At 33.7% G+C, this 27,774-nt stretch overlaps 2 protein-coding genes across 6 annotated transcripts; one reads left to right on the forward strand and one right to left on the reverse strand.

Moving 5' to 3' along the window:
- Positions 1 to 1,292: 1,292 nt before the first annotated feature.
- Argk1 (Arginine kinase 1) lies at positions 1,293 to 13,568 on the forward strand. The gene is made up of 5 exons (XM_033335196.2): positions 1,293 to 1,735; positions 2,553 to 3,027; positions 11,267 to 11,627; positions 11,885 to 12,259; positions 12,388 to 13,568. Exons 2-5 carry the CDS (start codon positions 2,987 to 2,989, stop codon positions 12,733 to 12,735), a joined length of 1,125 nt encoding a protein of 374 aa, XP_033191087.1. The 5' UTR covers positions 1,293 to 1,735; positions 2,553 to 2,986; the 3' UTR covers positions 12,736 to 13,568.
- LOC117157268 (phospholipid scramblase 1) lies at positions 12,810 to 27,732 on the reverse strand. 5 transcript variants are annotated; one of them, XM_076625008.1, is made up of 8 exons: positions 27,607 to 27,727; positions 24,561 to 24,775; positions 22,379 to 23,180; positions 18,536 to 18,634; positions 18,208 to 18,425; positions 16,214 to 16,369; positions 15,946 to 16,107; positions 12,810 to 15,867 (listed from the first exon to the last, which is right to left on the reverse strand). In XM_076625008.1, exons 3-8 carry the CDS (start codon positions 23,103 to 23,105, stop codon positions 15,823 to 15,825), a joined length of 1,407 nt encoding a protein of 468 aa, XP_076481123.1. In that variant the 5' UTR covers positions 23,106 to 23,180; positions 24,561 to 24,775; positions 27,607 to 27,727; the 3' UTR covers positions 12,810 to 15,822. The 5 variants fall into 5 exon arrangements, with proteins under 5 accessions (XP_076481123.1, XP_076481124.1, XP_033191086.2 ...); XM_076625009.1 differs by lacking the exon at positions 27,607 to 27,727 and adding an exon at positions 26,856 to 27,033; XM_033335195.2 differs by lacking the exon at positions 24,561 to 24,775 and having other exon boundaries at positions 27,607 to 27,732.
- Between the last annotated feature and the right edge of the window lie 42 nt (positions 27,733 to 27,774).

A 27,774-nucleotide genomic window follows, 5' to 3' on the forward strand; every position in this document is an offset into this window, starting at 1 on the left:
TATAAATTTTTATTTTTATAAATTTTTATATTCATTTTTGCTTTGTATGGCGCTTTGCAAATAGGGGGATAAGCGGCCAGTGTGATTCCCATCGACTATATTGGATACATTTTATTAAATCAAGATTTAATATAAAACAAATATTTAATAAAATTTGATCTTAATTTCTCTGTGGTTATTTGTACGGTTCCAGTTTTCTATGGTAACACACTTTCATAACGGGAATACATTTTCATATTGCCTACACGTTTGACTTTAGTTGGTGGGAAAAGTATATAAATCCCATTGCCTATAAAAGGGTTAACCGAGACATGTCTACTACCCTTTCAGAAGGAATATTGCAAACTACCTAATTTTAAACATCGATTTCCATATTACTATTCACATTCCTTTTGGAAAAATTGCTTTGTATTAAAAGTAGTTAACAGTAGTAAAAGATTTAATTAACACACTCAACTTAGATTCCAAAGAAAGAACAAAGGAAGATATTACAAATACGTTTGTATACATCTGAATTAATACCAACATACTTAAGTTTAAAACGCATTGCGGTGTTACATTGAACGTCATACGTTTTTAAGCAGGGCCGAAAACTGCCATTCTGACACATTCTATGTCTACGCGTATAGTTTCTCGTCTGTACAAATGAGTTAAACGCGTATGCGTGATTTTCCACGCATACGTAACACGGGAGGCTGCTGGCTGGTGTAGGTGTAGGTGCGTGCTATCGACCGGGTATCCTTCTGTGCTGGACGCCGGTGTGCCCCACCCTGAAGTGAGTAGCGTGCAAGAGAGAGCGCTATACGTAGCGAGTGAGACGAGGACAACTAGCGCCACGAGTGGTAGGTTCAAAAAGGACAGACGATCACGAGCGAAGAGAAGCGAGAGATGCAGCGAGCGAGAACAAAAGGGACAGAGGAGCACCGTGGAACCGGGAAAAAACAGAGATGGCTTTAGAAGAGGAAAATAAAAGTGGATCCGATGGGAAAAAGCGGGAAAAAGAGAGAGAGGAGGAGCGTGAATTCGCGAAAAGGGGGAAAGTCGTTTAAGGGGAGAGAAGGAGCGAAGTAATGACAGAGTGACAGGAGTAAAAAGAGAGGGCAAGCGGAGATTCGTGTGGACGAAAGGAAGAAAGGGACGGAGAGTCGCGGAGAGAGAAAGAGAGAGAATAGTAGTCTGAAAAGACAAGGACATAGCTAGTGAGGGAGAGGGAGGTAGTGAGCGAGACAGATAGCGAGGGAGCGAGACAGAGAGAGATCACGGCACGCAGAAATGCCTCCTGCTTAGTGATAGCGTAGAGACTGTAGTGTTCACATCACACGCGACACGCCGAGAATTTTTCGCAAGTTCGACGCGCGCCCAAAGTATTATCGTTCTATTCCGCGACACGATAATTGGATACGTTACAAAACGCACACACTTAACGTGTATATACATATTATATAGAAGAGCGCGAGCGCGCGACCATCTCGACAAAACGCACACATATATAATACGTACGCACAGGACAACGCAGGAGACAGACCGTTCGAAGGACACGCGAACAGAGAGATAAAGTACCAGTGAAAAGGATACTTCTCTCGTATAAAAAAGACACTATCTACCTTCGAAGGAACAACGACCATATACGCACATTCCTAACGACTGTGACTAATTTTTAGAAGGCGTTCTTTTTGCGAGGATTTTTCTCGCCGAACCGCGCTCTCTGATCGTTCTCTTTCCTTCTTTCGAGACGGTGAGTAAGAGACCATACATCGATTGCACTGGCTAATCCTTTTCAATATTTTCTTACATAATAGTAAATTATTATTTTACCATCTATTTATTACATTTTTATACTGCAATATTTTTTGGCGCGTTATATGAACGATATACGTCCTAAAAAGGATCGCGAAGTTTTACAACCGGAAGTCACGAGAATTTCTTCACGTTTGCGTACTCGATATCGATTGACGGCCGTCAGGGTTCCCCGGGACACACGCAATCCGCTTTCATTTTCACCCGCGACCAGGAAAGACATAATAATAGAGTGTAGACGCATTGATCGCGATTGCTACCAGTAACAGACGCCCATTCGCCGATTTTTCCTTCTTACCGGTTCTCAAACGTTCCTTATCTCCCACGACCGATTCTAACTCTAATACGAATTCTTTACGATCGAGGATCGCGTACCAGCGCGAATAATCAATTTTCCAATCGACCGTAGCCGGTGTACGATTCTGTCAGCGCCTTCCGTACTACGCTAGTCAGCCAGTGTGACCGGAACTGCACCGTTCAAGAACAGTTAGAGAATTTATGTGTTCACTAATCTAAATCGACGGAAGTATTAAAATAACCTATCATTTAAAGAGTAATATTTATATATAAATAATTATATATACAACATTATTATTTACATAATATATAACAGTATCCAGTGAATCATTTACTACTAGTTGCGATTTATAATTCTCTAACTAAATTGCCCGGTGATGTTAACGAAAATAAAAATTGGAAAGAAAGAGGGGAAGAGACTGACAATCGACTTCTCGGCTTTTTTAAACCATCATTAGAAAGTATATTCGCGAGAAGAAGAATATTTCGACGGATAATCCCGTGAAAGGGGACAACGATCGGCAAGACACAGGACCTTTGACTCTCTGCCAGGGGTGACTACCCCCCGTCGACGCCAAGGACAACCGGAAGTGCTTCGAAGTACACGCTACATACACAAGTATAGCGTGTCCCGTGTATAACACGCGTTCGTTTTCCGTCCATCTTGCCTCGTCGAGGAAGTGTGCCGCCACCCACACCCTCTCTTGTTCCCCCCCGTGAACTTCCGGTCTCGAAGATCCTCCTACAGGACGTTGGGGAAGGAGAAACGTGGTGAAGAGGTGAAGTTCGATTATCGAGAGGTGAACACACGAGGTTCACCGCTCTCTGTCAGTTTCTCGCTCGCTGTCTCTCTCGCCGGGGCGTCGTCATCGTTGTCGTCGTCGTCGTCGTCATGGGCGGATGTACCTCTAAGGATACCACGTCGAACGACGAGTACGTATTCCTTGAATATTTACGGCGAGCAATTTGTAAGAACGATTACTTTTAGGATTTGTTTGATCTTTTGTGAGAAAGATATATTATGATGCATTATGTGTACATTTGTATGAGTATTTTTTTTGGGTCCGTTACGTATGTATTGTTGTTGGATAAAAAATTTTAAGATAGATTATTTGGGGTTTTTAGGTTTTTTGGGAGAATGCTGTATTATGTGTGTGAGTCGGTTTAGGGGTTCATCGGTGACGTCACTTGGCTCGGTGCCCGCCTAGTGACGTAGCAGGACGTCAGATCAGACATTCATGGAATTCGTAATTGATGCATCGAAGACTCGAGTGAGTCATCTAGAAGTGTGTAGTTATTATGTATGGGAAAATTGTGATCTTATTGGGGAGAGATATTTCTATTGTTTCTTTTTAATTTTATTAATACAAGGAATGGTATTTTAATACGTTCTGTCCAAGTCTTACAGAGACATAAAAGAGATACGACTTTATTCTTAATAATTATTTAGAACAAATTTTTCTCAGATTATAAAAAAAAAAATTTGGTGCTGAATGGGTCACAAATATTTGAAAAAGAATCGTCAAAGTAAAATGCACCCTATCTATTGAATAGCGTTATAAAGGATAACCAGGATCTTTTTAAAAGACTTCTACAAATATTGGTAAAATAAAACATACTGCATCTATTCAGTAGTATGAATACACGAAGTAGAGGCAGAGATAGAAACTAAAAAGAATATGTAAAACAGAATACAATCTGTCTATTCAGTAGCAAGATGAAAAGGAACCAGGGCTGGTTTGAAAAATCTCTAAAAACAAATTGGTAACAAGTATAAATACAAAATACATTCTCCCTATTTAACAATAACATAAGACAAACTCAAAATTATTTAAAAAAAAATCTCCAAAAAATATGAGTCCAAGATATAAGACTAAAATATCACTTGTCGTGTAAAAACACAAGCTTTACGTATAAAACTCGTAGTATCGGTATTATGAAAAAAAAAAAAAACAGATTTAATTCGAGTTATTCGTCAGCAAAGCATCGAAGTTCCCATCGCTCGATCGTTAAACCTTGCTTACAAGTTACTCAGGACTTCATTATCCTTCGTGTTTCCCACACTTTAAGTATCGAACCGTCAACAGAGTTTATGTCCTCCGAAGTTTGATGTACAGGTCAAAGATCCCTCTCGACTGAAACTTTTAGCGTCTATTATCTTAGACTCTAAGAGTTAGGGAGCAGTTTCATTCGCCAATATCAAATTAATTAGAAACTGCTTTTCCATTTATCTATGTCTATAATTAGTGTATAGTTATTCATTTACTCGATACTGGATCATAAGAAAAACTTATTTTTATTAATTAGCGTTGTATTGTTTCTCAGAGAAATATTAAATGGGAACTTTTTTTTTCTACCTTTTTTTATTTCATTCTATTGGTTTAGAATTAAATGTGTTGTTTGGACGTTCTCTTAAGTTCCTTATAAAGGAGCTTGGTCGAGTGTGTAGCCGACGTTTATAGTGGGGTAGGGACTACCCCTGTTGGTTCACACAAAAGGGTTAACCCTCTGCCCTTACGCAGGGGCGTGGACGAGAAACAGGTCGACTGAAAAATTTTATTTGCATTTCGCACGATATATCGGCCTATGTTCACTTCGCCTACCTTGTTACCGTTGTTACACTTTCCGAATGAAATATGCTCGCTGGAAAATATTTCAAAGGCTTTTTTTTTGCAATTTTTAATTCTCCCTCTTTTTTCCGATTTACGAGGAATGACTAAAGAGCTCTGTGGTAATATTTTATTGCAATTTGTAGAATACTGTTTCATTCAGTAAAAATATTTTTTTAGGAATTGCTAATGTTTAGAATTTAAAGTATTATTTTCTACGAATTATGCTCTAGTGACAATATTCTTTTTTAATTTATAAAATAACAGAATGATAATAAAATATTTAGCAATTTAAAAGAACAATAAATTTTATTATAGATCCCATTAATTATTTTGTGAAAACGAATTTTCCATCTATTTACAATGAGAAGGAGAATGCGCTCGATGGAAAACGTTTAAAACATCTTTTTCCCACTTTTTAATTTTTATTTTATTTTTTATTCTTCAATTTAAACAATTCTTTGATAACGTTCCTGTGTAATATTTAAAACAATTTTTTGACTGAGTTACGCCCTAACGAAAATATTATTTCTAAATGTTTAGAATGAATAGAATTTTTAGAAAAAATATTTAGAATGTCGAAATCGTACTAGATTTTGCTATAAATTCTATTTACCTGTCGAGGACAAGAATCTCCAATTTTTTCAGAGCAAGGAAACACTTCTTTCTGTTAATTAGCCACACGATAAATGTAAGAAACTTTGATTGAAATTAGTAATGACTAAGTGTAAGTTTAATTGGTATAATAAGTATTTCAATCTATTTCAATAAAGATATCGTGATGAGATAAATTAAAAAATACTGTCAGATCATTATTTGATCCTTATCGTTTGCTGTTGTCCGTCGTATTCGTAAAATATCAGAAGGAAACTTAAGACAACAATTGATCGGACTTGGTATGGGTAAAGATATTATCTGACAACATAAGAGTGCAAGTCATTTCCACTGGCATATATGAGAGTATAAATAAATATGTGTACAGACTATTAAAAAAGATGTTTCAAGAATGTAATTATTAATTATCATTAATTGAGTAGTCTTAATCAACGTGGATCTGTCCGTTAACTATCTCAGAATATACGAGTAAAATTACTTTTGTGTATTTATGAAGATTTAATAAATTAACTACTAACGTATAATTATTTCTCATATTAGTGACTGAAATTAATTTTCATTTTTATATTCTCAATTCTCCCTTTTTTTTTTAATATCACGGTGTATTTAAAAAAAATGCACGTGAAATATTTCAATCTTTTAAATTATTTGTTTAGAACAGAATTGCAGATCGGTAGCTTGTGGAATAATATAAAATTTTCGTGTATAATGTTTTGATCAACACAATTTACGAAAGGGATTTCTTCACTTTTCTAAAATATCTATAAATATATATAAATGTTGATTAAGATCGTAAGTTAAAATGTCTGTTGTTTAGCACCTTATCTTATCATTCATTATCATTCGTAATTTTTTTTTTTTTTATTAAATCGATGGAAGATTAATGATCGATTGAAATCGTATCTAGGTTTATTATATTACTGTGGTAACAATCGTTAATTTTTATTAGACAGCGTCTCCTTCTTCTACGTATATATTTAAACAAAACAGTCAATATAAAATATACAAATCTCTAGATTTATCAAACTTTCATATTACTCCTGACGATGAAATGCTTTTGTAGAAGTCTTTTGATAGCTTCTTCCAAATATAATAATCACTTATCATTTATTACCAAAAACGCACATCATCCAGCAGATGCTTTTCAATCGATCGATATTACCGCACAGATAAAAAACAGCTATAGAAATTATAGCGATATCGATAAAGAACATGAGTCCAAGAAAATATGAAACCACTGAAGGAAATATGAGAGAACACGCAGTGTCGCACTAAAAATTCAAGCACAAAAATCGTCACTCAATTCTCAATCACTAAAATGGTTAATTCGCCATAAAATCCTCGGTGTCGTAAAATCTCGTTTGAAGAAGAAATACGGAAGAGAAGAAAAATCTCGTGTCTGAGAATCTGTTTTCACATAGCGGGGGAGAAACAGAGAGGCGAAGCTTTGGAGACGCGATGGGATCGCGTCATCCTAATCCTGGTCGACGTCGAGTGACATCGTTGTGATTAGCGTCTGGCTGAGTTCTTCCTTCTCATCGTCTCGTGGTCGTCGTCGTCGACGGATGCACGGTTTCATAAGAGAAAGAGAGGATCGACCGTTAACTGTTCGTGTCGCTTATAAATAGACGCATAACCCGGGGCGATAATCGAGGCATAATCGGCGCATAATCGTCGACAATGGGCGTATGCACGTCGCTGGGCATATGCGAGTCGGATGAAACGAACGTCGAGGACGAGTACGTATTGCTGGTTGGCACAAGCAGTGTTTCGACTCGGTTAAAAAGCCACCATCTGTCCGAATATCTGCAGTCTCGCTCGAACTTTCTCTATTTTACATTTCAACCCAAGGGTTGAGCAATACAAATTCTGCAATTATCATTAAACAGGAGCTACATCGATTAATTTTATAAATCGTAAGGCAGAGGGAAATAATGGTGTTGCAAATGCTATTTTTTTAAATTTACCTTGAAATCTGCTCTATTACAGTAAGAACAAAAACACCACAGCTTACCACTGTTCTCGAATAAAAAGGCAGAAGGATTCCGTTAATTTATTGTTATTTTCTCTTTCTCTCTTTTATGCAATTTTTTGCGGTAATAAGAAAGTGAACTCGAATGAGCGAATATAATTGAAAATGATCTGAAAGAGGAGAAACATTTAGCTTGTGATTGTGAGATTTTTCATTTTTAAAAATAAAGTAGAAGTTATTAATAATTATTGTGGAAATTGGACGAGGTTGGAATTCCTCCGTTTTGTGAAATAAAGACACGGAAGAGGAGTAATTTGAGAATCGAAAGAATTGTTTTATTTTATATAAAAATATCACTCAAGATTAAATGTGATTATTGTACAGCGATTAATCCATATTATTATCTAAGAGATGTAGAATATCGCGATTACAAATAAAATTCTATGAGCATAGATACACATACATGTAATATGAGATTTACAGATTCTTATAAAGAAACGTTGAAATACCATTAAGTATATTGATAATGAATTTCTTATTTCAAGTAGTATCATTATCCCCTTATATCAGTATCTGATGATGAAGAATCACGTGAATTTTGTATTTAATCCAAATATAATCTGCCACTATTATTATGAAGAAAAGTTCGAGCGAAATATTATGTGTATCAAAATGTGTTTCAAAATGTGCACCAACGACGAGTCACGCCTACGTCACTAATCGTGTAATAGGTACATTTTGCAATTTTGCACAAAATAATTAATCTGAGCAACTCTATGTTTTTAAAAATGATAAAGTATAAAATAGTTGCTTTATCGTGATTTCAAATGTTTTATTGTTTTGAGCAATATATCTGACACCTTGCAATACAGTCATAACATTAATAAGGAAATACACTTTGTTAATATAATATCCTCTTATGTCACAATCTTATCTCCTTAACGATGTATCATTATTTATCGTATTATTATCTCAATTTTTTCATAAACGATGGACGTTTTCAATGTTTTAATTCATAAAAATTATTAAACACTTAATGCCTAATGGTATTCTCTGTATTACTGCTTTATTATAACTGCTTGAACTATGTTTTGTATATATTCGTTCCCATATTCATGTATAAAATCGACGCCATATTTCGAGAACGCGCCCTATCCTCATTCGATTCTAACCTAACAAACACGAGTAACGATGAGCCCTTTCGATTCACGAGGTAGCGCAATAGAAAAGTGCATGAGATCCGACAAGACAGCTGTTGCTATTGGAATTCTCGATGTCAGGCTCGTTTAAACTCCTTAAAGCCCTCTCCGCATCAAAGGATACCTTTGTGAGACCATTGGCTCGCCTCTTTGCTAATCCCATCTCCCGACAAACTATTAAACTATTTGGAACTTGGTGAGTAGCGCCAAGGATATTCGGTTGACTTCTAACAAATTTTTCTTTCATACTTTTGTACGTTTCCTTATTGTTTGTACATCGCCATATTGTTAATTATTAGATGTTTCATGATAGTTAGAAAACTTGTGATTTATTATGATTGAAATAACCTCGTAGAGCTTATATGGGAGAAGAAAAATGGCGAAAAAGTGACAAATTTGTATCCCTTCAGGCACCTAATATTCTAACAAGGCATCACACATTGCATACTTCGAAGAAGAGAAGGATGAAACGTAACAATAACTCTTCGTATTCAATACATTCCATTTGTTTTCGAAGTAAGTTATAATATAATAACAAACATGTTTCATAGGACATTTATATTGTAATGTTTTACCTTAATTTGTCGCGTGTTATTGTTATTAAGTAACAATATTAGTATCAACTTTTCTTTGTAAAATAGCGTTTGAAATTTTACATTTTTTTTACATTTCCAAGTTATGATTATTTGAAATCAGAAAGTTCCAATTCATATTTTTTTGCCATAAGTAATTGTACTTTTTATGATACAATTAGGACTTATAGAATGATGTCTTACTAGAATTTTGTATGTGCTTGAAGGGGTACTTTGCCACTTTCCGACTATCATTCTTTGTTGAAGCATCGTTATCATTGATGAGTTTTGAGTATGTTTTGAGAATTCGACTGACATTTTAATAAATGTTTCTTTTATATTTTTCTATATTTTCTTATTGTTACTCATCAGATGTTTCGTGATAGTTAGAAAACTTGTAATTAATTATGGTTACAATAATTAGTATATAGAGCGTGTATGGGGAAATTTGTTGAAGCATCGTCATCGTCGATGAGATTGTTTTGTAATCATGGAGTTGCAAGAGGGTTGTGAAAGTTGCATTACGATGAGGGTGATGTTACGTAAAAGTTATATGGGTTATGTACAACATACAAGGTGTCTCAAAGGAAAATGATGAGAATAGTGGGGGATGTTTTAGGAATGGATAATATGTAGACTATGGATTTTTATGCGTTTATGAGAAATTTAAATATGCAAAAATTCATAGAATATATATATAATAGGCAGAAATATACAAAATATCCAAAGTACCTTTATCTAATATCTTACTCCTTTTCGTTTGTTTAATTAAATTCGTAGAAGTTGCATAAATATTTTTATATTATTTATTTTTATTAACAAATTAAGAACAGAATAGTGAAATAGTACATAGTACGTAAAAGCTAAAGAATAAAAATAAAGAAAATGAAAATAATTTATATATCATTATTAAGATACGAAAAATGCATTGAATCTTTTTCGTAGTCGCAATGTTAAAAAAGAACAGAATTGTATGATGTAAATTGCTTGAACAAAAAATGAAGTAAAACATTGCGTTAACGCGTTAATATTTCAATAGTACACCATAATATTTAATTTTTATAGAACATTAGGTTGTAATAAAAATTGTTTATAGTTTATTAGCGCACTTTTTATTCTATAACATTATTTAACATTAAATTTTTAAATATTAGTAAACTACGTGTTTTGATAAGTTACGTATATTACTTTAAACAGTTTGTTTGAATTAATTCCAGAAGAAAAAACTAGACGTAATTAGCTTGAGATTATTATATCTGCACATATGAATAGTGGAATGTAAAGAATGTGTTAGTGGTTGTAACTCATTCATTATAGTATAATATACAAATACTTTTTAGTGATAATAGAATTTTTTAGATATATCATATTCATATATTTCAAATGTATTAATTACAATACAATTTTTGTTAAGTATCAATTAGCAAAATATATTTAATAAAAAAGAGGGAAATAAAGAGTATACTTCATCGCAAATATTCAAAGTTAAATTCTGTTTCACCGCAATTAAGAACTTCAATATTTGCACTGGCTATCTTGCTGCTTATCACCAATTTCAAAAAGCTTCTACATTTATGATATGTACATAAAAATGCGACTGTTAAACCAATTTTTATACAAGGGAGATACTATGTATGCATATCGATACAGCGGATTTTCTAAAATCTCGAAATATATTCCATTGTACTATCGCGTATATCGTAATATAGCAGACAGTTATGACTATCGTAGACGATCTGGTACGAATAATACGTGCAAATAAACACGTAATTTTTCACGATAAGAGACACTGATAAGAAATTAAACGACCTTGTTACAAAAGTCCCGTCTACGCTATAATTGATTTCCAATCTATCATTGAAGTGGAAAACATTATGTATCGAATAGCAAAGAAGGAAAGACTAATTCTCCTGGTCCTATTAATCTATTTGATATTCTTTTGCTTCATGTAAAATACGGTTATCTTATAAGTGTAAAAATCTGTTTGTAGATCCATTGCATTACTTTACATTTTGCATTTGTGATTTTACTATCTTACTGTCTTGTTCTTGTATTGATTAATTTGAACAAAATTTCTAGGTTCAATCTACTATATTTTTAAAAGTAGTCAAGAACATTAAAAAAATGTTCAAATTGTTTTAAAAATTATTTTCCATATCGTATGTTCTTAATACTTAATTTATAGTGTAATTTAATTGTTTATAGCAAGAAAAATAGCAATATGGTTGACCAGGCAGTTTTGGACAAACTGGAAGCTGGCTTCTCCAAAGTGGCTGGCTCTGACAGCAAATCTCTGCTGAAGAAGTATCTGTCCAAAGAGGTCTTCGATCAACTGAAGACAAAGAAGACTTCCTTTGGATCCACCCTCCTTGATGTGATCCAGTCTGGTGTGGAGAATCTGGACTCTGGTGTCGGTATCTACGCGCCTGATGCTGATTCTTACACAGTTTTTGCTGACCTCTTCGATCCCATCATCGAAGACTACCATGGTGGCTTCAAGAAGACTGACAAGCATCCACCAAAAGACTTTGGAGACGTCGATAGCCTTGGCAACCTTGACCCAGCTGTTAGTATTGAGTTAGATTGTAGTTTAGATGCAATGAAACGCACAGTATTTATTATAATATGCAGGATTAAGATTAATATAGCAAATATTATTGCAAATTTATTTTTATTCGGTAATAACTATAAAACTATAATTATAATAAATTCATACTCGTTCAGTAGTAGTGGAAGAATGATTCCTAGGCTACTTCTAAGATAACCATTCCTCTCAAGAATTTAATAAATATAAAGTATTGATTAATCCTTTATTCTTCCCAGGGTGAGTTCATCGTCTCCACCCGTGTAAGATGCGGCCGTTCTCTGGAAGGCTATCCATTCAACCCCTGCCTGACTGAAGCTCAGTACAAAGAAATGGAAGAGAAAGTCTCTAGCACTCTGTCTGGCTTAGAGGGCGAACTCAAGGGAACTTTCTATCCTCTAACTGGTATGAGCAAAGAAGTTCAGCAGAAACTGATCGACGACCACTTCCTGTTCAAGGAGGGTGATCGCTTCTTGCAAGCTGCCAATGCTTGCCGCTTCTGGCCCACTGGCCGTGGTATCTACCACAACGATGCCAAGACCTTCTTGGTCTGGTGCAACGAGGAAGATCATCTCCGTATCATTTCCATGCAGATGGGCGGTGATCTTGGACAGGTACAAAAAATAATTAAATGAAGTATGATTAAACAAATATCCGCAATCTAATGACTATATCAATGATCGTAGGAACAAAAAAGTTTATAGCCTTTCAAGTTAAGTAATTAACATTCTTTTCCTTGAAGGTCTACCGTCGTCTGGTGAGCGCCGTGAACGAGATCGAAAAACGACTTCCTTTCTCCCACCACGACCGTCTTGGTTTCTTGACCTTCTGCCCTACCAACTTAGGTACTACTGTCCGTGCCTCTGTACACATCAAACTGCCTAAATTGGCCGCTAACAGGGAGAAGCTTGAAGAAATTGCTGGAAAGTTCAATCTCCAGGTCCGTGGTACTCGCGGAGAGCACACCGAGGCCGAGGGTGGTATCTACGACATTTCCAACAAACGACGTCTCGGTCTGACCGAGTATCAGGCTGTGAAGGAGATGCACGATGGAATCGCCGAGCTGATCAAGCTCGAGAAAGAACTTTAAACAGCGCGCCAGAAAAAAGCAACCACGCGATCATTTCCCTCTTTTATTCGCCCTTTAGACGTTCTTGATACATCGAGGATCTCCTTTCCTTCGGAAAACGAAAACGAAATTCAAACATCTTTAAGAAATGTCCATACTGTTTCCCGCATAAACTGAAAGAAACGCGTATATCGAAGAGAAAGATAAAAATGTATTATAGTTTGTTCACGTTTTCAAACGTGAGGAAGGAAATTAAAGAATAATAGGAGGATATCCTAAAAAAAGAAACAATTTCTAAAAGACAATGGGGCATTTCTGGGATTTCTGATCCACGCTTTTTGTCACGTGGTATAATAATGGTGGTATAATATGGTTTTGGTCCTCGATGTGCTAAGATCTCTTCACGCAGCTATAAAGCGCGTTCTTAGAGTTCCAAACGGAGACGATGTAAGCGTCGTTCGCGATAAAAATTGATTCTATAGCTTTCTAGCTATATTGATTCTGATCTAGCTATTGATTCTAGCTAGCCTAGTCAAAATCTAAAGATCGAATCTTAAATATCCTAAATTTTTGAAAAAATATCTAGAATTGTCGTGAACGGTGAACTTTTGCACGTCTCTACGGTCTCCACCTCCCTCTTTACACACGCGATATGATTACTATTATTATTATTAATTAATATTATTACCGTTATATTATTATTATTATTATTATTATTATTATATTATTGTCTCTTACGTTGACTCAAGTTCCTTTGTATCAATCCGTACGAACAAAAAGAAAATGGAAAAGAGAAGAAAAAGCTTGTATTATAAGTTCTATATAATACGCATTATATTATATCTTTAACAGTATTTTAATTTTATTTCACCCTGTTTTCTTCTTTCTTTTTTTTCTAAGGACATGTAATATCCAGCATGTAGAAAAAATACACGCAGTATTCTTTCATTTTCTCTATCATTCCTTTCTTCGTTTTGCCTCGAATCTTTTGCTTTTCTCTTTCTACCACTATGAACCGGAAGTATCGTTGTATCTGCACCATGTTGTCTCGCGATGGAAATAATTCAACATTTGTAATAACGTCTAATGACGAGGAAAAAAACAAGATGTATCGTTATGTATGACGTTTACATTGATCGAAAACTACAAACGGGTCGTGAGACCTTTTGCTTAACACGTTGAGGACGCCCTGGATTTTTGTACGGTGTTCCATACGAGAAATCGATCCTTTTTGACCCTATTTTCGACGAAATAAGTCGCGTCGTTTGATATCAATATAAAAGACGAATTTGTATGGATGAAAAAAGGCAAGAAACGTTTTGTCGAGAGTATTACAATATCTGGATTTAATTATATAATTCTACATCTGAACTGCCGCCATTTTGAGAACTGTCAAAACTCTTTTGAAAGTATTGGCTTTAACAACCTTTTATGTTTTAAAATTAATATTATCTCATCTTTCGCCAAAAGTGGAAGAATTTACGCTCAATCATTGCGACAGTTTAGTGTGCGTATAAATTTTATTATCTTTCTTTTTATAAAAATTGCGAAAAATAATAAGAGAAGATTCTCGAGCGTTAAAAAACTGGAAGATATGACAAAGAAGTGTGAAGTCTCCATTTTGAAACCTAAATTTAGCGCGTGAATCCGGTCCTTGATGTGTTAAAAAAACGCAACGAGTGCAATATCTGCAGCATCTCGGTGGCCGTTTTCTAACGTGTGTAGGAAAGGATGTTACACACATATTGTTTTTCCATTCTCATTTTTTACTAAAACCAAGAACATCTGCGACAAATATAGCATACTATGTGCTGCAGCTGAGGCGGTAACAGCTCCACTATCAGATGTATGAAGATGTGAATTTAAAACACGAATAAAGACATACACAATAATTGTCCTTCTTTATTTAATTTGATTCCTTTTGATATCTTTAAATGACAATTAGGAGATCTTTTAATCATACAACAGAATTAAGTCTTTTATCAAAAAGATTAACATTATTTATGATGAGTAATTACATTTGTCCGATAAATATTAAGGCAGTTCAAATATTTAATGCCCTTAAGCAAATGCACAAAAATATAAAAAGAGTATATATAACCCGCAATTATAAAAACTTATGTATATACAGTGTTTCCGAAATAGTAGTATAAACAGAAAGCAAGTGATTCCTTATGTAGAACTAAATCGAAAATATGATAATAAATAATATGATAATGAATAATTAAAATATTTTCGTATAGAGCTTCGTCTTCGAGAAAATCGAGTTTGAATATTCATTAATGCGGGGTCATCCAATTAAAAATATGAAATGTGAGATATAGGAATTAACATATTATCATTAGTCCATGCTTCTTTAATTCGCCAAGGAAGTACATAATATCTATCTGTGATACAAAGACATTTTCAATAATTTATAAACTATTAAATTAAATAAGTCATTAAAAGTAACTATATTAGTTACAATTATACTAAATCCCGATTGATATTCATAAAAATGAGTAAAAGTAACGGCAACTAACCAGATTGAGTGAAATAGGCAGATATGAGCAAATTTCATTCTATATTTTCAACTTGCTTTTACATGAGGAATCACCTCCTTTCTGGTTATATCATAATTTCAAAAATACCCTGTATAATATTTGTATACTGTGTACATATATTTGCATTAAAGTAAATTAAAAACTTATAACCTAATAATTCGTGTTCGTGTTATATTAGAAATATTGCGAAAATCTTGTAATAAAAGTCGTAAAACGTATTTGTTCGAAAACTTCTGAACATACCCTTTATAGGAAGATGAGCAATATATATACAAATATAAAAATATACGATAAATTCGTTCCAACATTGAATACAGAAATAGCAATGATGCTGATAGCTTAATAGTACTTGTACATCATATTTGTTAACAGTATTACACGTATTCATTAATAATTTGATATAAAAAATATGACAAATTTTAAGCTGAAAAAGTTTAGGTAAAGTTGACAGCTTTCAACAACAGTGATTCTTCATTGCAAGCTGTTTACCTTATATTATAATAGAGCACAACAATAAACTATTCATTTCAGATCAGTAAATATTCCTTTAAGCATTTTACGAATTCTATATAGAGTTCCTTTTGGTGTTTCCTTCGAAATACATGAAATCCTAAAACATAAATATTTGTAAAATCGATAAATTTATTGATATTAATATATGTACAAATCTGTCTATATGATAACTTACGATGAGAATACAGGCACCGAGTAAAACAGCTTTAATTTTAACATCTAAATCCGTAGGAAAATGTAGGCTGAAATTATCAGCATCTGTAAAAAATTCTGTAGTAAAACCACTCCATTTCTTTTTAATTTCTCCAACTCTATGTAGCCCATCAGCAGACTTTATCTAAGGGAAAGGAGAAAAGAGTTATGTAAATACTAGTTAAATGATCTTTAAAAAGATGTTCTGTAACTATTATTACAATTAATATATACTACAATTAATGTTCTACCTTATATGTCGCGTTTCCGCAAAATCTAAAGTATGGTCCCGTAATCTTTAAAACTGTTTCCCCAGATGCATCGCGAATAGAAAACGAAGCCCTAAAAATATGGCAATCTTCTATTACAGAACCGAGAAGCATTTCTCCAGAATACACCTCTAGCATCTGAAAATAAATTCAAATTCAAATGCAAATTAAATTAAATTAAATTTAATTAAATAATTTAAATATATAACCTTTTAGGAAAAAGAATGGCGGTAATTTCGAAATTCAAAACAACTATGAGGAATGATTGAAGGAAGGGAATAAATCTGATTCTAGTTTTAATATTTAAGTACGTCCAATATCGTTTTGCTAAATATTCATACGTTGCTATTAATAAATCTGAATCAAAGAATTCATGAGTATAAAGAATGTGAAAAAAGGTTTGGTCAGCATGCTGACTGTTTCTATCTTCTACAAGGTTGCGCAAGGTAGATGCACAAAAATCGGCATAGCGTGCTTGCTCTATGCATAATTCAAACGTGTTTCTTTTTAATCATAAATGAAAGCTACAAAATAACATTCGCGATAACTAATGGAATAATTTAAAAATAAAGTATTACAATTAACCACGTTATGCTCGTTATATCCAAAACATTAGTTCTTTCAAATTTACAAATAGTAATTTTGAAAATATAAAAAAGTATCACAAAATTAGTATGTTTCAACACGTTGGCAGGCATGGTCATCAGTGATGCACGTTACCAGATTTTTTAAATGATTGGAATAAGATAAATTTCATGGACTAACAAATTTTCAATAATGTGAATGACTTACATAACATTGCCAGAAAAAAATGCGCAAATACAATATACTAATATTTTGCACAAATTAAATATTACAGTTTAGTATATTTTACTCTATTGCAGCTCCCAAAGTAAAATATACAAAATTTGCTTGTCAGTACAATGTGTTAATATAAAAATATCTTTCTTTATAAATCAGAATGGATGAAGTGACAGATGTTTGAACCCCTGTAAAAATATTTGTTATTATGTATTATAAGTTATCCGTTCGACTTTCTTCTGTAACGACTGTGCATTCGAGGAGTATTTGTATTAAAGGGTTCTATTTACAGGAGCTCTTCTACGGGGATCGAGTGAGTGAGGTTCTTCACTAGAGGCCGAAACGACGTATCCAAAAGCGGCTTCAACGAGCGGTACTGGTCAAAGAGTATCGATCGTGACCGGCTTTTCTAATGTGTCGAATAACTTTTCGTCAAAGGTAATCGTCACAGATGGTGCGCACGTGCGAAGAAAGTTCGCGCGTTGTGTGCACAGCATGTTGGAGAAGAAACTCAGACGTACGTTTTGCAAACCGTATCTACTGCCCGCTATAAATTACAGTAACGCACTTGCCAGACGTGTCCTTCGTTAACTGATTGGCTAACTCATGACGAAGCTTGTATAATATATCGTCACGGTGTATTATTTCAAAGAAACATGTGAAATGAATATATCCTGCATTGCATATGGTAGTATTAAAATAGAATTGTTTACTATGAATTCCTGCTAAACATTTAAATACTAAGTTTAAGATAAATATGTAGATGTAGATATTTGTTGTCTATTCATACTTTATAGTAAATATAGTAACACATATTCGTTACCATCCATTTCGTATATCGTATTCCTTTTTGTGTTATAACTCTTTTGTATCATAATAATACTTCCAATGACATATGCTATATCACAATCTTTGCTTATTCTGATCTTTAGAATATACTGACAACGTATGGCCGAAAAAAAACTAGGACATTCTGTATATTTCCAGTAGGCGACCGAAAGGGTATATGTCAGAATGATTAGCTTTGCAGAGAAGTATTTATAATACTTAAAGTTATTTAAGATCAGGTATCAAATTTTAGATATAATATTAACACCTCAATTCTATTTATCCGTATGATTACTCATTGTACGTATTCAATCGTATTCTCAGATTGATATTAAAGGATGAAATACCTGCATGCAACAAAAGCAACAGCAACCTGAACACCTGCAGGGTCGAACCATACGTAGGACTTCCCTGTGATTGGTGTCATCCACGTGTAATATACAATTACGTAGAGTACCCAGGCACATACGCGCGCATATATTTGACTCTTCCATGATATAAAACAGTGGCTGGCCATTAGCATTCGTTACAAAGTATTTGTTCTCAGTCTCCCATCCAACAACAACTGTAATTATTTAATTGGTTCATTGACAAATTGACAACTGTTACAACGGACATTTGCATTGTTTAGTAGAGAGATACAGCATGTTGTGTTTCGAACGATACAATACTAACCTTCCAATAGTTCAAGTTGTTGCCGTATGTACAGACGATCAAGGACTATAAGGTATTCCAAGCCGGGTGGACAAGTCGTATTCCGCGGTGACCAACCACCTAAAATGAAAGATTTATTAAAATTTAAGTTACCTCTTTTTTTATGTTTTCTTCTAATTATAGGCCATTTTTTAATATATTAAAAAAAAATTGATTTAATACAATTTAGCTATACATCGTTTGAATCATTTTCGATCCAATTGTCCTTTTTTTTAATCGTTAAAAAATTCTTAAGTTTTTAGGAGAATACAAATATATTATATTTATATTTATTATAACAAGAAATAGATATATTATATAATTTCTTGTCTCCTCTTTTACGACAAAGTTTTCCATAACAATATTTATAAAAAGTAATAGTTATAAAAAAATATCTAAGCAAAGTATTTATAGAAAATATCGATTATAAAAGATATTTATAAAAATATATAAAGACTAAAATACTAATTTCCTATTCCTTTAGACGAGAACAAGAACGCAACGTTGAAATGCGAAGACTGTGGCAGGGTTAATTTAAATTCTAACTTCAATTTAAAAACAAAATGATCGTTAGTCTCAGTCGATCTGTAACCATCAAATTTTCAAATTTATTTCTATCGGGTGAAGGATCTCCATAAATTTAATTTCAGGCCATTAAATCGGCAGTCCAAGCGTGTAATAGAATCACCTCTTTTCCTCATCCGTAAGGAATCTGGTATAGCCCTTCTTCTTTGATCTATATCTCTTTAACGTGTTTCTAACCAAAGCACGAAGCCGTTTTCGAATCTGTTGTATCTTTCCCTTCCAGGAAGTTTCAATATATTCCGACTCCATCACTCACACACTTTTTCCACAACCAAAATCTTCACCTTTTGCTTTTCATAATTGTAATAAACATTTCTAACTTGCTTATTAGCTCCACTAAAAATTTCCTATCAACATTACAATATGTACTATTTTCTAGTGATCATTCCTTAACTCTTTCTCATTTTCTAACAAGCGTTTGTATAAATAAAAAATGCATCTCACAGACAAAATTCCCACTCTTATTTTTTTTTTTAGAATTATAAACAATAATTTAAGATTGTTTATTAGTCTCAGCAAAAATTGTTTACTTATACGTCAGTGTATACTATTTTCGAATAATTTTCTATTTTTCCGCATTTTGAAACGTTCGAAAGAATGGACATGTACTTGACGAATTTATGCGATACGTGAAACCGCGTTACGGAATACCGAAACTTTGACAGCACTCAATATACTAATGTCGGCTATTTTCTCAAGTTTCCTCTGCTCAGCAAAATGATAAAACTTATGTACTTTCCTTAAGATAGTTTTAGTTAGAACGGTTTGCTTTTTCACGTTATCTTTCTAGATAAAGAAAACAATAAATGCTCCCCCTGAGTTAAAACTTTTCCAACTGTTTAATATAGTATCTTAAAATAATCCCAATCTTTTCCCTATACTCTATTTATTTTTCCGCATTTCTTTATCTTCCATGGATTATTCCATATATTATTTACCTTCTTAAGATAATTCTGTTTATATACATGTTTCATTCCTAGATTGTTTTTCAAATTTTATGTGATTTTTTGCACAAAGTGTTTCTTCCAAGTACAATCATAAACTGAGTTCTTTAAATAACCTTTTTATTGTCTTGTAAAATAAATGCGATTGGAAATTTTGATTATGCCAAAACTCTGAGAAAGTATTACAATAGAAGCGTCGCGTTAGAGAAGGGAACAGCAAAATTGAAGGTGTTTATAGCGCCACGAAGTGAAATTTTATGCAACATAATTATCCAGCCCTTCGTCGGTAGCAGATTGTCAATCCGACGACACATTTCCGACTCGTTGTTTCATAAATTAGTCAGAATATTCCTTAACCTTTGCGTACCATAAATTACCCATGAATCACTTTAGCACACAACCATAATACACAACTGCCATTTTACTACTCGACCATCACGAGAATCAAAGGTTATTTCGAAAGTTTCGTTTAGATAAAATAATTTTTCTTTTATCGAGAATCACAAAACCACATGTTATTGAAAATTGTTTATGGTAGAAATAATTGTAAGGAATTAATGAGTTCAAAAGAAATGTTAATTTTTAACATCTTCAATTACTAACTCCATCATTAATAGTTTATTCATTTTTGTAATAGTCTTATTTCTTAGTGACTATCTGCTCGATGAAACTGCTCGAAGGACATAAAGAAGTGGCAAGTCAGTGATAAACAGATTGAAAATATTTGTACATTTCAGAGAAAATGAAATATGCAAAAATGTAAAAGTATATGGAAAGTATGTAATATTCTAAAAATATACAAAATATTCAAAGTAAAATACTCATTGCTATATTTCAATATTTGAGATTTTGAATTTCTATATGTATGTTTATGTATGTTTTGCTTCTTTAATTGAACTTAAGTATTAATTTACATTTTGCATAATGATCCACAGTGTAGCGATAAATAAAAGTATCGCGTTACACGCAAAGTAAAAGAAAGAATCGTAAAGAAGTACAATAATAGAAAAGTAAGTATACGAAGTGCTTGCAATAGTCACATAGCAACTCTGATTGTAATTATATATAAATTTATACATTCATCCATAACCAGATATTATAAATCAACTCTGGTCATTAATTATTTACTATAATATCGCTGTGATAACATTTCACTAATGAATATGTTTATTTTTCACGATTCTTATTAAACGCTTATCACTGATAACACTTATAATTAGTAGCTGGTCAATATTTAACACTTATAAGTAACTGCTCTACCGGTATTTACATAATATGTTTTTTTTCTTGATCACAAATAATATTAACTGATTTAAAGTATCGACACGCACGATCTATAGATGAACCATATTAATTGATTTACGTTGTACCTTTTTTTAGAAAGATTTAGGAATCGATCAGATCACAAATAGTATTTACTAGCGATAAGAGAACGATGCGAGCGAAAACACGAAACTGGATGTCACTTATCCTGCATACGTGACGCTTCCATCAACGAAGACGACTATTATCTACTTACTGATCGTCACTCGGCAAACAGCGGCTGTATCGTGCTTCGTTTACGAACCTCTCTTCTCTTACTATATGTATGTACCCAGATAATATTAGTGAGTGATAAATTCAAAGTCGAGTTACTACCTGAACATGGTGAAGAAGCTTTGCAAGTATTTAAAAAGCTACAGGATTGTTATGAAAGGATTATATTTTATAGTATTACTCTAAAGTTAATCTTTAATAAAAACATAATATAACGTTTATATATTGTATATTTAATTTTATGAATATGGATCAGTAGTATAGATCATGAGTATAGATCGTTCTATCTATTTGTTCAAATGATATGTAATCCAAATGTACGAAGAATATGACATTAGACTTCGGTATTTATAGTTAGTTAAAAAAGTTTTATAATTTACTTCTGTATTGATGTATTATTACTTGTGTATTAATTATTACTTGATAATTCAAATATTCGAATTAACGTTTTAATAATCTATTTCTGATTAATATAAGTACAGTTTGTGCCAACAAGTCTTTTATCGAAGACATTCTACATAAAAAATAATCTTGACGGAATCTGATAAGACGCGAATATCTCAAGGGTGCTTTAATCAAGAATTTTATATCTACCTCGTCAACAATTTTATATTATCCCGAGTAATCGTTTGAAATTTTCGAGCAGAGAAAATTTTTGTTAAATAACGGAAACCTATAGAAATATATGTTAAACATTTACAAATAGGTAACCATATTTATAGATACAGGAACTAGAAAAATAAATTTTAAATAATTTTACCTTGTGGCATCATTGGTTGTGGTGCTTCAGGTCCTGGCATTGATATCCCATACGGTGGTGGTGCAGGTCGTGATATCCCAGGTGCCATCCCGGATCGTGGTATCCCAGGTGCCATCCCGGGTTGTGGTATCCCAGGTGCCATCCCGGGTTGTGGTATCCCAGGTGCCATCCCGGGTTGTGGTATCCCAGGTGCCATCCCGCATCGTGGTATCCCAGGTGCCATCCCGGGTTGTGGTATCCCAGGTGCCATCCCGGATCGTGATATCCCAGGTGCCATCCCGGGTTGTGATATCCCAGGTGCCATCCCGGATCGTGGTATCCCAGGTGCCATCCCGGGTTGTGATATCCCAGGTGCCATCCCGGGTTGTGGTATCCCAGGTGCCGTCCCGGGTTGTGGTATCCCAGGTGCCGTCCCGGGTTGTGGTATCTCAGGTGCCATCCCGGGTTGTGGTATCCCAGATGTCATCCCGGGTTGCGGTATCCCAGGTACTATCCCGGGTTGTGGTATCCCAGGTACTATCCCGGGTTGTGATATCCCAGGTACTATCCCGGGTTGTGGTATCCCAGGTACTATCCCGGGTTGTGGTATCCCAGGTACTATCCCGGGTTGTGGTATCCCAGGTACTATCCCGGGTTGTGGTATCCCAGGTACTATCCCGGGTTGTGGGATTCCAGGTTGAGGTATTGAAAATGCATCAGGTAATGGTGCAGTAGCAAAAGTCGGCATTTTTTTGTTTAAATAAATTACTTTCTTAAAATCCACGACAAGATAAAACTTCTTAAACTCCTATCTTCCCTGAAACTAAAAAGAAAATCATGATTAAAAATCAATCTTAATCAAAAATCAATTAAAATTAAAATTAAAATCAATTAAATCAAAAATCAAGCTTAATATCTAATTTTATCATTTTAGTAAAGAAGCTGCAAACATACAATTCGAATTCTTTTAAAATTTAGTAACATATGTATGTATATGGTATTCTTAGTATGTAAGTAGTTTTATTACATGCATACAAAAATACGCATTTGCATGTGTATTTTGTGAAGAACTTACTGTATGTATTATACAAACATTAAGTGATATAATTCTATGTAAAAAGGTAACAATCAAAGCATTTCTCTTCGCTTTGTTTACTTTTTGTTTCGGTATCTAGGTTATGTTTGTGTATATCCCCTAGTCGGTAATGCTGTTCGTATAACGACCTTTCTTATCAACAGAGCGGTTGCACTGAGTGTAGTTACGAAAAAGATCGTGCGGTGACGAAACTCTAATCGTATAATACTGTTTATGTTATTGAAATTGTCAGGTCATTGTCCGCTCGTAAAGGTCGTTGTAACTTATGGGAGGATATGAACTGTATGAACTATAGTCGATAAATTTCCATTCTTTCATTGATAACAATCCTTTGTCTCTCGATATGTCTATGATCGATAAATTACACGGATATTGCTGGTCAGGTACCAATTCAATCATAGTATAAACTATACTATTACAAATTCAATTAGCATATAATTGCATGATAGTAGCATTTGTTTTTATCTTTTCATTATCATTATCCATACATCAATTAAACATTATTCATCACGTTTTCATTGTTTTGCATACTGATTTATAGTTATCTCAAGAATTATTGAGGGTAACAGCAAAATTCTTTTTTGGTGTCTCAGTTCAAAAACATCCTTAAGAGTATCCTATGAAAGATTCCAATAAATCGTAGAACTCAAATCAGATTACTCAATCAGATTATTCAAAAAAAAAATTTGTTATTGTCTTTAACAATTTCCAAGATTATATTTTGTAACTTCATTACTAGACTGCGGATGTTTGCATTTTTGGGAAATTTAATTTTCAAGATTTCTGTAAATTTCCAAAAATCTACAAAATACATATAATATATACAAGAATGTGAAAGACATCCAAAGTAGAATATATGTCGGAGAAGCGTCAGGAATAAGGTTGTGGGCGTTTGATAAATCTTCGTTGGAATTGGCCATCGTTGTGGTATAACAAAGGTACGGTTTGTTAACACAAGTATGGATATTACCGACTTGACAATCAACCGCGGCGGTTGGGCGCTCGCGACACTAGTGACGTTGGTCTTATGCTCGATAACGAATCCGCGGTCAACGGAATGATAGATATACTTGCTCACAAAATCTAACTCAAACGTGTAATACTCACAGATCGTAAGACGCTAGTCTCTTCGTCGATGAGATCGCAAGAAGAAATGACCCTTCGTTCCAATGATGCCACAGAGGAAAACTATGATGGGGTGTGTCTAAGGACACGAGATCATCGGATTCGTCGAGTATAGCCCTCGTTCAGGAAGTAAGGGAAATTGACGTTGCTGTCAATTGGTTAATTTGGGACAAAGACTGTCTGTCCGTTTGAAGAACCTTAATTAACAAAAACCTAGGTTTTATAGCGGGTCTGCAGGTAGGTAGATGCATCAATAGCTGGTACTCATTTTGTCCGAAGGAACCGACATATATGTCGGAGATGAAAAAACATCGAGATTTCCCATCCGGAATGTTCGGAAAATCCCCAATACCCTAGTACAGACTTTTACTATAGCTACACTTAAGTAATAAAAATAAAAAATAGTTCTAATGTTCTAATTTGGCTTTATGACGATGGGTTCGGGCTCGAAGTGACATAGCGGGTCACTAGACATAGCCACGGTCACGGGAGGAACGGGAGGGATTAAAAACAAAGATTGACCCGAGAAGTGAGGACAGGAATATGTAAGGGCAGTTTCATTTGGATTACGAGTTAATTAATTAGTTAGTTAGTTAGTTAGTTAGTTAGTGAGTGAGTGAGTTAGTAAGTGAGTGAGTTAGTTAGTCGTTGGACGAATTGCTGATTGGTACTCGTCATCCCGTGGACCGTGGATTCGTTATCGAACCTGAATTCGTTATCACCATCATCTCGACCATCCTATCGCCATTACTCATAGCCTCTTGTAGTGTCCACATTTGTACCGATAAATATTAGCTACATCCGCGACGGTAAAGTAAGTAAAGATTCATCGAACGCCCAAAAATTCTAACCTGTCTCCGACATATATATTATGACATTCAATGGACAAAACAAATTTTTATATAGACTCTATTTCTTTAGTCAGGTTTATAAAAATATAAAATCGTACAAACATCCGCTATCTATCGTTATATATAAAACACAGTGTATATTTTTCTAAGGACTCTATATTTCCACTTTTATTCGCTCTATTTAGGTTATGTACATACATTTTTACGGTTATAATATATTTAATATGGGATAAATTAAAATTCTTATGAGTTCTTATGTCTTATTAAATTATAATGTAACACGATATAATTTAAAAAAGAAAAAGAAAAGGAAAAAATAGTTGGTAAAATACACATGCAGCAAAATAGGCAGGAAAGTGTAGTGCGAATTGAAAAGAAAAATAACACCTTAATCTAGTTTCAACCTCATTGAATGCGCTACTTTTTAATAGCCTTGAATTAGATTTCATGAGACCTAATCGACGGTTTCCTCGTTTGTTACGAACAACCTCGATAACTTTTCGTTCGTACGATCTTTTTTCAATGCGCGCGCTCGTAACACGCACTGATTACGCTTTTCACGGTGAACGAACGACAAATTATACGAATTAGCGTTACACGATCGGAGCGAACCACATTTCGGTGATGCTCCAATTAATGACACTGAAAATCATCGATAAGCGTGGCGATAAGTGCACGTGCGTTTCAAGAACCATGTGCATTGTTCTGTATATTCAACGATAGCTGATTCGATGATATTTCCAAATAAATCATTTACTTGCTCGTACAATTATCAATTCTAGCTTACATTCTGTTTATTTATTATATTACCAAGCACCGACATTCGTAACATGTTTATATTGTATAAAAATGTGTAACATGTGTTATTATATATTTGTACAGATTTCTAATAAAGTATAATTTATTATTTTGCAAATAAAACCTACCTATAATATATTTGAAATTATTAAAATATGACTGCAGTATAATTATTTTTATCAAATTATGATATTATTTTTATTTAAATATTAAATAATTCCTAAAAAAAAAAGAAATGAAAATTCTTGTACTGAAGATAAAAATTAACTAAACTATAATTCTTCTAATACGCAGAAGGATGGGACTTTTCAAAAGATTAATGAGTATTAACCTTTAGTAACTAATTATCACCATTCGTCACCAAATACTACGTAAAGTGATGCATTGTTCAGTTATGTACACTTTCATCGGATGATGTCATCGTGTCTCACATGTGTCTGCGTTCGCATACCACAAGGTCGTTAGTGCTTGACTATAGGAATGACGTATATCTACATGGGGATACACCAGTACAAAAGAAACGGGAGGTCTCTGTAAACCGCAAGATACGGTAGCAACATGCGCTTCCGGTTTTTCAGAAAAGTATTAGCTACGCCCTTTAACGATGAAAAACGAAACATGAACTTACTTGTAGTTTCTCGTTATCTCTTTCTTTTTCTTGTTCTCCCTATTTCTCCCTCCCTAACCCTATCTTTCTTTTTTTTCAACACTATGCAAAAGAAAGGGAAATATTCAATAAAAACATACGAAGCAACAAGCTCAATAGAAATCGAATTTTCTTGTCACGCACATCTCTTTAGATGTTTTTTTTATTGATCTATTTTAGGAATATCGTATTTATGCGGTGTTTTCATGTAAGTGAGAAACTCTGTATAAACGAATAGACAACGCTTATTTTTCTATTGCTCAATGACGCAATACGATTGACTTTGCGAAAAAAGCAATTAAAATTGCAAATATCATCAACGAAAAGTGGTTCGTGTTCTATGAATCATTTAACAAACCCGGTATAACGTTGTACCTTTATTTAACCACTATAGAAGGAAGTATGCAATTCCGATGATTTTTAATAAACAATCAAATTTATGCTAATACAAATTATTATTACTGTTGTTATTTGCGTTTATTGTAACGGGGATTAAAACTTAGTACAATCTTTGCTTACAAATATGTACGTTTAATACAACTTTGATTGCTTTTCAATTTATTACATATATATGTATTACTATAATAACTATGATTATAAGTTAATATAAATAACGATTATTCCAATTCTCATCTTAGAACAAAAAATTTTGTTATCATAAAATTTATTAAAAACCAAAAATAAACAAAAAACAAAATTTTACAGAATGATTTGTGATATTAATAAAACTCACTGATGAATGCTTGGGAGTTCGTGGCTTTTGAGATCGTGGATAGTGCTGTCTGGAAGATAAGAGAATGACACTTGCATCCGGTAAAGGGAGTTTCCGTGATTCCTCTCTTACTATTTTCCTCGGGTGTACGATTATACACAAAGAAAGAGCGAACAGTCAGTCCCCTCA

The sequence above is a fragment of the Bombus vancouverensis genome, chromosome 15 (genome assembly GCF_051014615.1).
Source record: "Bombus vancouverensis nearcticus chromosome 15, iyBomVanc1_principal, whole genome shotgun sequence".
Classification (NCBI taxonomy): Eukaryota; Metazoa; Arthropoda; class Insecta; order Hymenoptera; family Apidae; genus Bombus; species Bombus vancouverensis.